Here is a 15,153-nt window from a genome sequence, read left to right as displayed (position 1 = left end):
AGAGATCTACTTTCTCCTTCCACCCACACCTTTACATTTAACTCTTGTTTGTGAGCCTACCTATTGCTCAGTGCTTCCTCAGCCTGGTCAATAGTTATTGTTTGTTGTTAGATTACATTATATGAGTTGCATCTCATAGATACCACATAGATGTGTCTCTAGGGAGTGGAAATAAAGATATTAATTTCTTTTCATTTGCATGTATATATTTCACATCACTTGAGCAGAATATAAAGATTCTAGCACAAGCAAACAAAAATCCTTATGTAAATATTTACTTTACTAACTCATAATGTTACTGCTTGCTGCATTATCATTTTATATACCGAAGTGTCCTTTCCTAATGTATGCTATTACAGCCTGTTTAACACTTGAGGGTGTGTGTGTGTGTGTGTGTGTGTGTGTGTGTGTGTGTGTGTGTGTGTGTGTGTGTGTGTGTGTGTGTGTGTATATATATATATATATATGCTTAAACTTACTGACTTTTATTGTTAATAGATTTGCCTAGTGGTAGCACAAACTCAGGAGATCATTCAACCTCTGTTTGTACTCGCCTTTGTGGGGTGTTGTGTTGTGATACATCAGTAACAGATTCAGATGGTAAGCAAATTGTCAGACTGTATGGTACTTATGTTTATATCATACAATGAAGTAACAAAAAAAATATGTATATAGTGAGACAGATTGTCCAGTGTTAGAGATCTAATTCTCCAGTTTTTATCATACTGTTACCTACTCATAGTGAGCATAGGTAGAGAAAAATTATTTGAAATTAGAGTACCAGAAGCAAAGAAAAATAAAGGCTAATATAGGTGGTATCAAAAAGAATCATCTGATTTGGCACATCTATATTTCTGAAACTAATAAACATATACAATGAATTTTGTTTTTTGATGAATGGGAAACCCAAAAAGCTTTTTTCATACCTTTTCATAGGTGTATGAATATGCCCCCTTGAGATGCTCGGCATATGTCAACACAGTGTTCAAATTGTTCTCACACTGCAGCGAGCATGTCTTGAGTTACGGCTTCCACAGCTGTTGTTATGCGATGTCTCAGTCCATTCATTCTTGTTGGTAATGGAAATACATAAACAGTCTTTTATAAACCCCCACAAGAAATAATCACATACAGTCAGGTCTGATGACCTTTGAGGCCAGTAATGTAAGGCTGAATCATTTGGTCCACAGCGACCAATCCATCATTCAGTAGTCCTCTCATTTTAAAAATTCCAGCACTTCCAGATGCCAGTTTGGTGGTGCCCCATTCTGTTGGTAAATGAAGTCATTCGAATCAGTCTCCAACTGTGGGAAAAGAAAGTTCTCAAGCATATCAAGATATTTCCTGTAACAGTGTTCTTGGAAAAGAAAAATGGACCATATACCTTTTCCTGTGTAAAGGTACAAAACACATTAAATGTTGAAGAGTCCCCCTCATGTTGTACAATTTCATGTGGTTGTTCCATACCCCATATTCTCACAATATGATGGTTCACCTTTCAATTTAAATGGAATGTTGCCTCGTCACAAAACAATAAGAATGGAAGAAAACTGTCATCCTCCATCTTCCCCAGCACGAAATTACAGAACTCCACATGTTGTTGTTTGTCACCTTCATGAAGATCTTGTAGTAGCTGAATTTTGTATGGTTTCATGTGTAAACTTCAACACGACACACACCTGATGGTCATCAGGGGCATGTTGAGCTGTCAAGCTGTGAGGCAAATGGATTTCTGTGGACTCCTTGTGAAACTATGGCAGATACATTCAACATCTGTGTCAGACACTCAGGAATGGCCTGGCAATTTGCCTTTACACAAGCAACCTGTTTCTCAGAATTGTTCATGCCATCATCTAATGCTCTGTGCTGTAGGAGGATCCATACCATACCTAGTACAAAAGTCATGCTGTACAGTTATTACTGACCCACACTGCACAAAACATAGAACACAAAATGCTTTCTGTTGTCCTGAAACCATTTTTACTAGAACTCAAGTTGGCACACACTGCTGCTGTCTAGAGGTAACCATGTAAAACTCAAGAGTTCGCTCTTTCCAACAGTACATTGTTCACACACATATCTCAAATAATATAATGATTCTGATTTCTTTTTAAATTGGATGATTCTTTTCGATAGACCATGTATATTAATTATTAATGGAAAATACTTAACTGAGCATAGAAAATAGTTTGAGAAAGTACTAATCAGCCCTTTTTTTCTGTGCCTGTTCGTAAAAATACAGTATAATGTTCATACACTTGTTGACTATTTTTCCTCATAATCACTACCCTATCCAATGCATGTGGTGAGCTGTGGCACAAGCTTCTTTATACCCTCCTCAAAGAAGTCACCTGCAAGCTCCTCACCCCCCCCCCCCCCCCCCCCCCCCACTTCCCCACTTCAGAACCATTTTTTGCATCCACTCATCAGTTGTAAATTTAGTTCCACTCATGTGTACCTTCAAGGAGGTGAAAAGATGACAATCTGAAGGCAGCAAGTTTGGGGATTATGGGGGTGATTCAAAACATCCCAACCAAATGAATCCAATAGCATGTCTGTGGCTAAGGCTGTGTGAGTATGGCATTGTCATGCAACAAGTACACTTGTCGTGTCAGCATTCCCCTCTTTTTGTTTTGAATCCTACTTTTCAGGTTTTTTTAAGATCTCACAATACTGCTGCGCATTGTTGGTCCCCCACTGAGGCAACTGTTTGATCAAAATGATGCCTTTTCAGTCCCAAAACACTGAGACCATGATTTTTTTGCTCAAAATTGTAGTTTTGAATTTTTTGGCAGGTGGGGAGTTGGTGTGACACCACTGTGATGACTGTCTTTCTGTCTTTGGCGTCTAATGAGCCATACTTATTTCATCTCCAGTCATAACAAACAAACACTGTCTGAACAGGCCTTGAAAAATCCAGCAGTGCCCAGTCACAGCAGAGCTCAGAAAGTCGTCTTCACCTTCCAATTCAAATTTCTCAAGAAACTTGCAGGTGCTAATGACCCGATTTTTCTTGTGCTGCTGTGTCAGCTGTTTTGGGACACAGAGTGTCTCACATAAGAGAGTTCTAGAATGTTGTGGAAACATCTCAAAAATTTCATTCACTGTCATTCGGCAGTCTTCATGAACAATATCCTTCATTTTTTGCGCTAACTCATCATTCAAAATGGAAGGTCTTCCACTCCACTGCTCATCTTGAACATTTGTTCTACCTCTACTAAACTCACTACACCACTTAAACACATATGTTCTGTTCACAACACCTTCACCATAAGCTGTTTTGACAAAAAAATTTCAGTAGGTGTTGTTCCTCCCACGAGTATGAAGCAGAGCACAGTATGTGGCTTGCACTTGGTGGAATTTCTTGCTGACATCTTTCACGCAACTGGACACTTGATACAATGTTAGTCTATGTAGTACTGTGTTCCTGCGATGCTCACTCTGGTGATTGAATCCCCCTCTACCCCTCAGGGTTACCAAATCTCAGAAAAAAAAACATTAAAACACAGCCTGTTTTGGTTGCAGGACACTTAGTTTCTGAACATTCCTCTTAGGAAGCTCAAATCCTGTATCAGTCATTAAAATAGCAGTGTTGATTAGTCATGTCAACAATTTTAAGGTAAGTGGGAATCCATTTTCCAGAGTCAAACTGCTTTACTCCAAGAATTTGCATGCATGTGTGGTGATGTAAAAAAGTAAAATATATTTACTCTTGGTAAATCATAAATTGTGTTGATCATTTGTGAAAAATTATAAAACTCTGTTCAAATGGAACAATGCTTTGAATTGGTCAGTGAGACATGCTAAGGTGCCTCAACATCGAAATATCTGTAGTTAAGTTCTGGTCCAGCACAAACATTTAATTTGACACAAATGGTAAATTGAAATTGTTTTTGCCTAAGGATAACTGTAGTTTAATTCAAACTGAAATGCTATACTTCTAATTTGAAAGTCTTTTATAGATATACTGCTGTGGTACTAACTGAATGAATTAAAATATTTGTGACTTCCTACATGTGCAATGCTTGCAGTTCAATTACAGTTTGTGAATGGGAAAGGTACAAATTGTTTCATGGCAGATGTAAGCCAAATTTTAACAAAAATCCACTAAAATTCTAACATCAGTGGTGAATGAAAATGGCATGTGTTGACAGAATCATACTTTCATTGAAATTACTTTTCCAGAGGGTAAAGAGAGAGAGAGCAAAATATGGTGCCTACAAATAAGGTGATAAACTGTCATTGTTTGAGACATAAGAATGTAGACATTTGTTTCTCAAAGTTAATCATTTTCTTGTTCCAGATAAAAATGGTTTTTCCAAAGAGATCTGTCGAAGTATGGTTGCCATGAAAGATACAGATAAATCTGGAAGGCTTGGTTATGAAGAATTCATATCACTGTGGAAAGACATTAGGCTCTGGAGAGTATGTAAATTTTTATGATCCTGTATTCAGCATTAGTGTAGTTTCACTGAGTTTCTCTGTGGAATATCAACAAATAAAATCACAATCAGTCCTTACAATAGCACTGTCTTCACTTAGCAGCCTTCTTCTGAAATGTAACAATAAGTTGACTCTCAGTAACAAATATGAATGCTATGTGATCAAAATCTTATTTTCAAAAATACATTGCTGTGGTGAGATCCTGGCAATATAAGTTTCAAACATCTGGCGACAAAAAATTCAAAATCACATATATTCTGTGAAATGAATATAACAGAGCATTGTGTTCAAAATATGTACTGTTTATGTTATCCCATCTTAAAAAAAATTCCTGCTCTGATATAAATGAACAATAAGAATGAGCATTTTGTCTATGAACCCTGTTATTATGATTTTTAGGTGTGTGTTCTCTATTTCTTAATTAAATTGTGCTACATATTGAACATGCTACTATCTTTTAGTTTTCACTCATTCTCATTTTGATGTACTGAAAAGTGGGAGTCATTTCACACAATTTTTTTGATAGCCATGAAATGAATCACTTTGACCTCTAAGATTTTTAACACTAATTTACATTCATGGAATTTCTTGTGGTACTTACAATACTGTCATTCGACAGAAGTACACTGATGAGCAGTTGAGCAAGACATAGCACACTAACAGAAATAGAAGGCATTACACCATGATCACATTGACTGAATGCTACTAACTTCATTGTCCAGAATTTGCTTGCCTATGGTTATGTTGTTTAAAATAGCATCCTTATGACAACTCATTTTCAATACAGAAATAGTCGTTCCTACAGATGAAAAATGGTGAGAGTACATTATACCTGCTGAGTGTGTCTAAAATTACTGGAAATTTTCAGGTGGTTATCACTACACAGCAAGCCCAGGGGATTTTTGCAGGTATTCGCCATATTTAAGACTTTGAGAGACATAAAATCATTGGGATGAGAAACACAGGAGCATCATACTGACCCTGATCACTCAGACAGATAGCTGTTGTGCAATGACTGCAGAATAAGTGATGGCAAGGTGGACGAGTGACAATAGTGAGGGAAGAAGAGTAGTCACAGTTCCTCCTAGAAGGACTATGCCACAAAAAAGATTGTATCCTTGACTGCCTGGTTCTAACAAACAGGTGAATAACAACACCTTAAATCCAGGCAGACTATCGCCATCAACTATCAAGAACAGATTCTAGAAGCTACGTTTAAATCTCCATTTGCTGGATGGCATTTACTGCTAACACAATAGGACAGACAACAGATACTTGCAGGGTGCAGAGCCAGAGTCATCTGGGACATATAGTGGCATTCTGTTTTGTTTAGCAATGAGTTATACTTCTGTTTGTGGTAGTCAGATCAGCAACAACATTTCTGTAGACCACCTGGTGAAAGGTCACGGGAAGCACCTATCCTTGAGACACATACCCCTCCAACTCCCTATTGATTATGAAAACAGGACAATTTCATAATTATTGAAGAGACTCTGAATGCTTGCCAGTGTGTGGTGAGGATGATAAACCTTATTATCCTCTTCATGAGCAGAGTACCAAATGGCATATTCCAGCAAAATAATGGAGACACCACATTTCATACCACAAACACCTTGAAGAATGTATGGGTCCTTGACTGGGTTGCTTGGACTGCTGATCTCTCACCCACAGAGCATGTCTGGGATGCAGAGGGAAAACATATGGTGACACATGTATATGCGTATATTTTGCATGTTACTATCCATGATAATCAGCATTCACCTACACATATTGGTTGATGTTGGCATGCAAGGTGAAACTATACATAATAGTGTTCTATAATTATGCAGATATATACTTTGTGGGCGGGCAGAAATTTGTTTCTCATGGCATGTACCTGTAGATGAAGCCAGCAGAGCTTTGAGAACTATCATAATAAATGAACAAACACAGCTGTTTGGAATTAATTTCAAAATAAAGAGAATAAATAGTTATTCTGCACAATAATATACTTTCATGGCAGCCTCCAGCCAGCAATCTTCATGACCTAACATAGAATCTTTTTATCTGTCACAGGCATGGCAATAAATGTCTCAATATGACATTCAGAGGCTGAAAACTTTCACGTCATATTGAATATAAGAGGGTATTCGTGCCTGTGTGGGTTACAATGGAAGTTAGTTCCAAATGTAATGAAAGTTTAAACATTTAATCCCTGTTAAGGGATGAACCTCTTCAGAATGTTAGATAAATGCTGTACTGAAGGTTCATGGTGTAACAATTTCCACTTCCTTCAATGTATGTTGGGGAGACAGAAGCCTTATCACCTCAGAGAATGAAATAGTACTTTGCCATAATGCCATTTGAACTTGTAGGAGTGACATTAGCGAGTACTGTGCACCAGATAAGAAGAAAGAAGATCCTGATCATGAGATAATTGAGATTAGGACCATAATGCCCACATTCTCTGACATTCTGTGGACTTTGCATGAATGGGAATATTATGAGCACAACAGTCTGGTTAAAACTGCTGCTTCCAGGTTCATCTGTTGTGCTGGCTGAAATTGTGCATAAATAGGTCACAGGACAGCAGATCACTTGGCAGCACTAAACAACGAAAACACAGTCAGCACATAGAAAGGCAGCTCCTCCCTATGGAGTGCAAACGTCACTTTCATGTGAGAACTACTGCAAAATTACATGCCGTAGGACAAGAAAGGGGAAGAAAACTGAGGTGTTAAAACAATGTCACTTGATGCTTCTCAGATAGACATACAATGAGGTGATAAAAGTCGTTGGAAAGCCATAAGCACATACATAGGTGGTGGTAGTATCATGTACACAAGGTATAAAATGTTGGTGCATTGGCAGGGCTTTCATTTGTACTCATGTGATACATGTGAAAAGGTAGCCAATGTGATTATGGCCGCGTGCCAGGAATTAAAGATTATGAATGCAGACTAGTAGTTGGAGCTAAACGCATGGGACATTCCATTTTGGAAATCATAAGGAACTTCAATATTGCAAGGTCCGCAGTGTCATGAGAATGCAGAGAATACCACATTTCAGGCATTACCTCTCACTATGGACAACACAGTGGCCAACGACCTCCACTTAACAACTGAGGGCAGTGGCATTTGCATAGAGCTGTCAGTGCTAACAGACAAGCAACAGTGCGTGAAATTACCATAGAAATCAATGTGGGACATTCAACGAGTGTGTCCTTTAGGGCAGTGTGGTAAATTTGGCATTACTGGGCTATGTCTGCAGATTACCTATATAAATGCCTTTGCTAACAGCATGAGAACACCTGCAGCACCTCTCCTGGGCTCATGATCATATTGGTTGGGCTCTGCACCCTGCAAGTATCTGTTGTCTGTCCTATTGTGTTAGCAGTAAATGCCATCCAGCAAATGGAGATTTAAACATAGCTTCCAGAATCTGTTCTTTATAGTTGATGGCGATAGTCTGCCTGGATTTAAGGTGTTGTTATTCACCTGTTTGTTAGAACCAGGCAGTCAAGGATACAATCTTTTTTGTGGCATAGTCCTTCTAGGAGGAACTGTGACTACTCTTCTTCCCTCACTATTGTCGCCCGTCCACCTTGCCATCACTTATTCTGCAGTCATTGCACAACAGCTGTCTGTCTGAATGATCAGGGTCAGTATGATGCTCCTGTGTTTCTCATCCCAATGGTTTTATGTTTCTCAAAGTCTTAAATATGGGACATAATTGAGAGATCAGTTCATACACAAAATCCTGCTCTGGCAACACTTTTGCAATGATGGATAGTTAAAGAGGCAGCATGGCTCAGTATTTATGCAGGAGACTTCCAACAAATTGTTGGGTCCATGCCACACTGAGTTGCTGCACGACACCAAGCAAAAGGAGGTCTGACATGATATTAGTAGCTATCCCATGACGTTTGTCAACTCAATGATTATGGCACAGTATAAGCAAAGTGCATAAAAGAGCATTTAATAGCATAGTACTACAATTCAGCCTGTTGGTTAACCCTTGGTATGAGTAGTATTTACATGGGCTGATGAAATGAGGTCCTCAGTATGCCTTTATTGCCACCCACAGATGAATGCTACAACAACGTACAGAAAGAATATTTGTTCACTGACAGTATACTTGTAAGTTCAGTGTGACTTTTGTCCATCCCACCATCGGTAAACACTCTCAGAGTGGTGAATTCACATCATCCTCTGGATAGGCAAACATTTGAAAGTGCCCACTTCTGGGGACGGGAGGCACACTGGCTCAGGTATGAATCCACCCTGTGGTACCTTATATGTTTAGCCTCCTAAACTCATAATCAGCAGCAGCAGCTCAACAGCAGGTGCTCATCCACTGCCTGTTGTGACTGACAGTTGAGCTGTGGATGGTGGCTGTACAGTGTGATCTCAATTACTTGGTTTCTTGTGAAGTTAATGCCATCATTATCAGGGTGAAAGTCGGTGCTGTTTTTGGGGCACTATGTTTAATTGAATTACACATGGTGTTATATGGTAATTTCATATTACAAGGACTCTTCATTTGCTTCTTTTATGGCCAGGAGATCTGTGGGATACTCTTCTCTATCTCATAAATTTGTAATTTACAAACTATTACTTTGGTGCATAAGTTCATAGCATTTTTGTTTAGCATGTTGGTATTTCAGTTGGTATAGCTTTATTTATCAACTGTCATTTTTGATTTGTAGTCCGCTGTTACTATTTTAGTTCATATATTGTCATTTGGTGATAATGGGTGGAGCTTTGGATGCTAGAAAATTAAGTGCTAAGTGGAGAAATGGAAACATTTCTGACATATTCTTCTGTCTAAGTTCAGTACAGAGGTGACAGCAGTGAAGTCAGCCTGAAATATTTGCACTGTGTATGGGGATAAAGCCATTGGACAGAGCGTAGCAAGAAAATTGTTTTCTCATTTTAAGGAGGATCATTATCATTAGTGACTCTCCTTGTTCAGGAAGACCTTCAGTGTTTGATGAAGCTAGTTTAAACACATTAATCGACAATGATCCACATCACTGTACTTGAGAACTGACAAATGTGATGAACTGTGATCATTCCACCATTATGTGACACCTGCATACAATGGGGGAAGGTTCAAAAATTTGTTGTATGGGTACTACATGCTCTAAGCCAAAGTCACAAAAATAAGTGGGTGGCCATGGTTGTATCTCTGCTTGCTCATCAACAATTAGCTTGTGAACAACACCAACCATTCCTATCCTGTACCATTCCTGGTGATGATGAACGGTGTCTTCATGCTAAAATAAGGGGGAAAAAGGGATGGTTGAGCACAAACAAAGCAGCAACTCACCATACACAGACCTGCGCTCATCCACAAAATATAATGTTATACATCTGGTGGAACAGTGACAGTGTGGTGTTCTATGAATTACTTCCCAAGGTGTAACCACCATTGCTGACATTTATTGTCAACAACTGAGACATTTTGCATACATAATCTAAGATCAACAAGAAAGACTGCATGAAGTGATGCTACTCCATGACAAAGCCCACCTGCATTTTGATAGACTGACAAAAAACACTATACAGGAATTGGATTGTTCCACACCCACCTTTTCTGCTCTCTATTGAACGTTGAAGGAACTTACTTCCTGAATGAAAACACACTCTGAACATGACCCAGTGAGCTCTTTGCCTCGAAACCACTTGATTTCCACAGTCATGGAATCAAAAAGTTACCCCAGTATTGGCAGACTGTTGTAAACAGTAAAGGAGAATGTGTAATTGATGACTAAAATCTCTGTTTCTTGTATCTGTTGTGTTTACTATGCTTACGGAAAATTACTATAAATTATGCACCAGCCCCATAGTAAGAAATGGTTCACAAAAATGTTTTGTAATGTGATAAAGTCCCTTTTTAACAAAAAACTGATTCAGGTAATCTTTTTGAATACTATACTTTAACTAAATTTGTGAGGACAGAGAGAGAAAACAATTTTTCTAATTTTCAGCTGTTTGCTGTTCTGAATAATAAATTTATCTCTGAATTTTTTGACATATTCTTAACAAACATCTCCCTTCGTTGGAGCAGTTCATCATTCTGAATTATGGAATATAAGATATGTATAGTTTTTGTCATGATAAAAATTTTATCTTGCTTTGCAGATATTTTAACATTGTAAAACTTCATTTAATGAAGCACAACATGTGCTTTATTTCTCATCTTAATCAGCAAAATGTGGTTCATCCTGATAACATGGTACATCTGCAACAGATTTAGTAGCATTGATGAAGAAATAATTGAAAGAGTTTGACATTCAAATAAGTTTCTTCATGTTTGTTGAGCTACCTTTATAATTTAATTATGGAAATAGGAAGTTTTTCACTGATTGGTTCAGTTCTGTTAGGGGGCTGCTGGATATAAATGCAGCAGTTTTGACCATTGGTTAAGGAAATATGTTCTAGACAGTGGTAAATATAGTACAGTCCAAGTCCTGGTTTATTATTTTTATTTTTTGTTATTAAATGGGATACCATTTCTATATTTCAACTTTTTTTTCTGAACCACACCATTTCTGCAGGACTGGACTGAGTCACCCCAGAAAATAATTCCATTCATCTCACTGTGAAAGTAGATTAAATACAATTCTGTCTTTTTTCCATCAGCAAGTCTTATCACCTCATTTCAAAATATTTTTCTCACTTCCAGAATACAGTTTTACCATGAAACATAGTTATCTTTGCTGTAGTTATGTTGCTTTCTTAGTTGAATATAGGTAGTCTTGCAGGAAAGGTGAATATAATGTCAAAAAAAGCAATCAAAATTTTCTTAATGGGCAGTTTTTGTTTCTTTTTTGCAGCATGTGTTTAAAACTCATGACAGACTGGGCAATGGAACACTGAGCACATTTGGGCTGCGTGAGGCATTGAATGCTGCAGGTTATAAGTTAAATAGCCACATACTTAATGTGCTCATGCATCGATATGGCACAAAAGATGGAAAAATTGCATTTGATGACTTCATGCTATGTGCTGTTAAGCTGAAGATAATGATTGGTGAGTAATGTAGTTACTTAATAGAATGTGAGAGAGATACAAACACTATATTTTTATTCATGTTCAAAATAATGTTCATTTACTGTAACACACTTCATGCAATAATTTTAAAACTTCTGGAAACTGTTTTAGTGTAACATTCATTTGGAATTGACTTAATTAAAGACATAAAAATCATTGTATGTAAAATGAAATACTGTGCAGATAGCTGTCTACTGTAACTGTGATGATTGTGTACCATCCACAGATAGCACCATGTATTATCTTCTGTCATGATATTTTGCACAAAACTGGATATGGTCACAAGTTGCAGTGAGATTTCCAGGAGTTTCCATTCACTACAGTCAATCAGCTTTTTGCAACAAAAATCAGGAATGAATCATCCGTTCACCAGTACCATTTTGAATGCTGACAACATTGTTCTTGAGAGATCAATTCTCCTCATATGTTAATCTCAGAGACAGTCACCAACTATGTACAAGCATGTATCACACTGGCTTGATCTCATCTATCTTTGTGCTTGTTGATGGTTTACCCTGTGGCGTCGATGAAATCGACACCAACATCGATATGCATTCATCTTTGAACTCTAAGCATTATCTTTGGCTTTTCCGCCATGTTCAGTTCAGTTCTTTGCGATCCTTGTATGTGTTAAGTTTAATAAATGAACTATTGCTAAATGGGTGTGATTATAGGTGCAACCAACGCGGTAATCCTCCTCACTGGTGACCCTGAGTTGTAACGTCTTCCGTTTTCACCGTTTTACTGTGTACGTGACCTCCGCGTCAGTTATTTTCACGTGTATTACATTGACACAGCATTTGAACAATGATTTCGACCCAGCGCCTAATGCCGGATTTTATGATTGACATGCATCGTGTTACGGGCGATGTACACCTACCAGGACTGCAAAACAATACCTCTCACTTGATGATCCCGCCAATTTCGCTGGACGTTTTTGAGCCTGCAACAATAAGTGAGGTTAGGAGTGCGCATGACTCCGGCTATCAAATGGTTCAAATGGCTCTGTGCAGTATGGGACTTAACTGCTGAGGTCATCAGTCCGCTAGAACTTACAACTACTTAAACCTAACTACCCTAAGGACATCACACACATCCATGCCCGAGGCAGGATTCAAACCTGCAACCATAGCAGTCATGGTTCCAGACTGTAGCACCTAGAACCACTTGGCCACTCTGGCCAGCACTCTGGCTATCAAACGCTTTTGTTCCCGCCACATGTTCCCTCCCTCATCGACTGTGCAGTTACCTCTTACGGATCTCCGTGCACTGTGGGACCAATGCCGATTTCTGCAAATGCTTCGTTGAACAACCTGCTACCACTAGGACAATGATTTGTCACGTCGCAATCCGTGCAGTACCACGCGGATACCTGCTACGTGGCCAGAACTGCTTTATTCACAGGTCTACCTCCTCAGCATCCGAACACGACTGCGCCTGCCTCGGTTAGATACCTCGGGCTGAAACAGGAACAATAACTTGTTATCTGTGCCTGCCCTCCACCTCCGTACCACTGCTACGCCTCAGTGTTTTGTGCCATGACATTCACCTTGTCCGCACACTGTTTTGAGTGGAGTGACTATGAACAGTGAACATTCACACATTCTGTCCCACGTTCAACATCATTTCCACACTGTGTTTCTGGACTGCCCGCACCTACACAGCCTCCCTGCAACATAGATGGCCCCGGCTCTGATCATACGTCGAGCTTTCCGCGGACTAACACATGTTCTCAAACCTTGAACTTTTGCTCATCTGTCAACCCCGCGCCGGCTCCAGTCGAGCTTTCGCTACCGTTCTCAGCACATCTCGGTGCCTAATCCATGTCAGTCTTCCGCGACGCGTCAATCTGAACACACCCGCAATGTGTTGACATTACGGTGTCTCACCCACGTCGGCCTTCTGCGTTGCGACGGATCGCACTCAACTACAACGTGTCACCTTCATGCTGCCACCCGAACAGCCGTTGTTGCCACATCCCCTGGAGGCACACTCTCCTGGGATACTACAGCAACAACAACTCGATTCAGGCAGTGCCCCGACGAACTCAACTCAACCTATTCTTCCGAACATTCTACAACGTTTACTGATGCTGCCGCCGTTTAATCCCGACAGAGCAATAACCTGGTTCAAATTGTGGACGAAGTGTTCGACCATTACAAATTTGACGAGTCAATCAGGTTTCTGTGCATCATGACCCACCTGCACAACTAGGAGGACTTGATTGCTGACCCGGTCGATGCCCTGGACTCATCTACCCGGTACACTCTAGCGAAAAAGACAGTTCTACGTTGGCCTGCACGCTCAACTGAGGCAGCAATACGGCAAGTGCTCCACATCGAGCAACTAGGCAGTGACAAACCTTCCCAGCTCTGGAGACGGCTATGTGCCCTGGTCAGCACCGATCTATTCTCTGACACAGCTCTCCTCACCATCTGGTCTGATAAACTACCTCCTCACATCCGCTTTGCTCTGGCTCAAAGATCTCCTGAACCTGTCGAGCAAAGAATGACAATTTCTGACAAGCTACATGATGCATCACTGCCTACCTGACAAGTCTCAGGTTCAGGCACTTCGCCCTGCAGCCGGACACGGCAACTGGGACGTCACCGGCTCCGCCCAGGGTCACACGCCCTCCTGCAACAGAACCTGCTACGGCCACCGAACCTCGGCCACCACCACTGGCAAGAAACTTTCCGCAGGAAATGCAACCGCACTACCCATACTGTTACTTCCACACACGGTTTGGTGAGGCAGCACAGAACTGCAGACAACCCTGCTACTTTCCAAACGCCAATCGCAGGTAGGTCTGGGTGCCGCCTCCTGCGCACAACATGACAGTGATCCATTCTGTCTGGGAACGACTGGATAATTGCAGACGACTTTACATTAGACATTTCGTCAGGATACCTTTTCCTAGTGGACACAGGTGCCGAAGTTTCGCTGCTGCCTACGTCCTTAGTGTCATCAAACATCCGCCCTCATCATACTTCACTGCAAGCCGTGAATTCAACTAAACTACAATGCTCGGGTTCAACTTCCCATGTCATCTCACTCTCCACAAACTGCAAGCTCGAGTGGACGTTTTTAGTGTGCAAAATTGACGAACATATACTAGGCATTGACTTCTTGCGACACCATAAACTTTCACCGGACATAGTGCGAAACACCGTGTTTCGTCATCCATCCAAGACTCACTTCCCCTGTGCTCTGTCGAGCACCCCCCCCCCCCACCCCCCCTCCCCCAGTGCCTCTTCAAGCATGAACACGTTGCTCGCCTACAAGGGAAACTTTGAGCTTTCCCTCCAGCTCCACGAAACACAGCTCCAGCAAGGACAAAGCAAGGTCAGTAAGTGCGCCGAATCTGCTTGCAATCCCAGCAATCGAGCCTCCATGTGTTTACCTCCCACTACCCCTCGCAACTGTGCTATCAATACTGCCATAACATGTACTGACAGCTCCGCTGGGCCACACCCTCCTAACACGGCAGCGTTTGACACTCGGCCGGACACAAGTGCGCATGTGCGATAAGTGTCATGTGTTCCCGAACTGACGGCTCCTATCCCGCCCCTCGCGGACAGCACCTCAAACTATGCAACTTCGGCTCCTGTGCACCACTGTGCGACCACCACTGACAACACAAACAGTGCACTCGTGCTAAGTGTTTCGCTCA

The 15,153-nt window shown here is 40.6% G+C and overlaps 1 protein-coding gene across 2 annotated transcripts in view; it reads left to right on the top strand.

Annotated features, from left to right (window-relative positions):
- The window catches only part of LOC124607793 (calpain-A-like), a 241,886-nt gene that overhangs the window by 212,303 nt on the left and 14,430 nt on the right, over window positions 1-15,153 (top strand). The window contains exons 13-15 of one of the 2 annotated variants that reach the window (XM_047139934.1): window positions 499-600; window positions 4,304-4,425; window positions 11,264-11,459. In XM_047139934.1, the coding sequence (XP_046995890.1) occupies window positions 499-600; window positions 4,304-4,425; window positions 11,264-11,459 (420 nt within the window). The remainder of the gene's footprint in view (window positions 1-498; window positions 601-4,303; window positions 4,426-11,263; window positions 11,460-15,153) is intronic. The other variant, XM_047139935.1, reaches the window with a different exon arrangement.

This window comes from Schistocerca americana, chromosome 1 (assembly GCF_021461395.2).
Source record: "Schistocerca americana isolate TAMUIC-IGC-003095 chromosome 1, iqSchAmer2.1, whole genome shotgun sequence".
NCBI classification, from domain to species: domain Eukaryota; kingdom Metazoa; phylum Arthropoda; class Insecta; order Orthoptera; family Acrididae; genus Schistocerca; species Schistocerca americana.
Note: the sequence above shows the minus strand (reverse complement) of the source record. Positions and strands in the feature narration are given on the sequence as shown.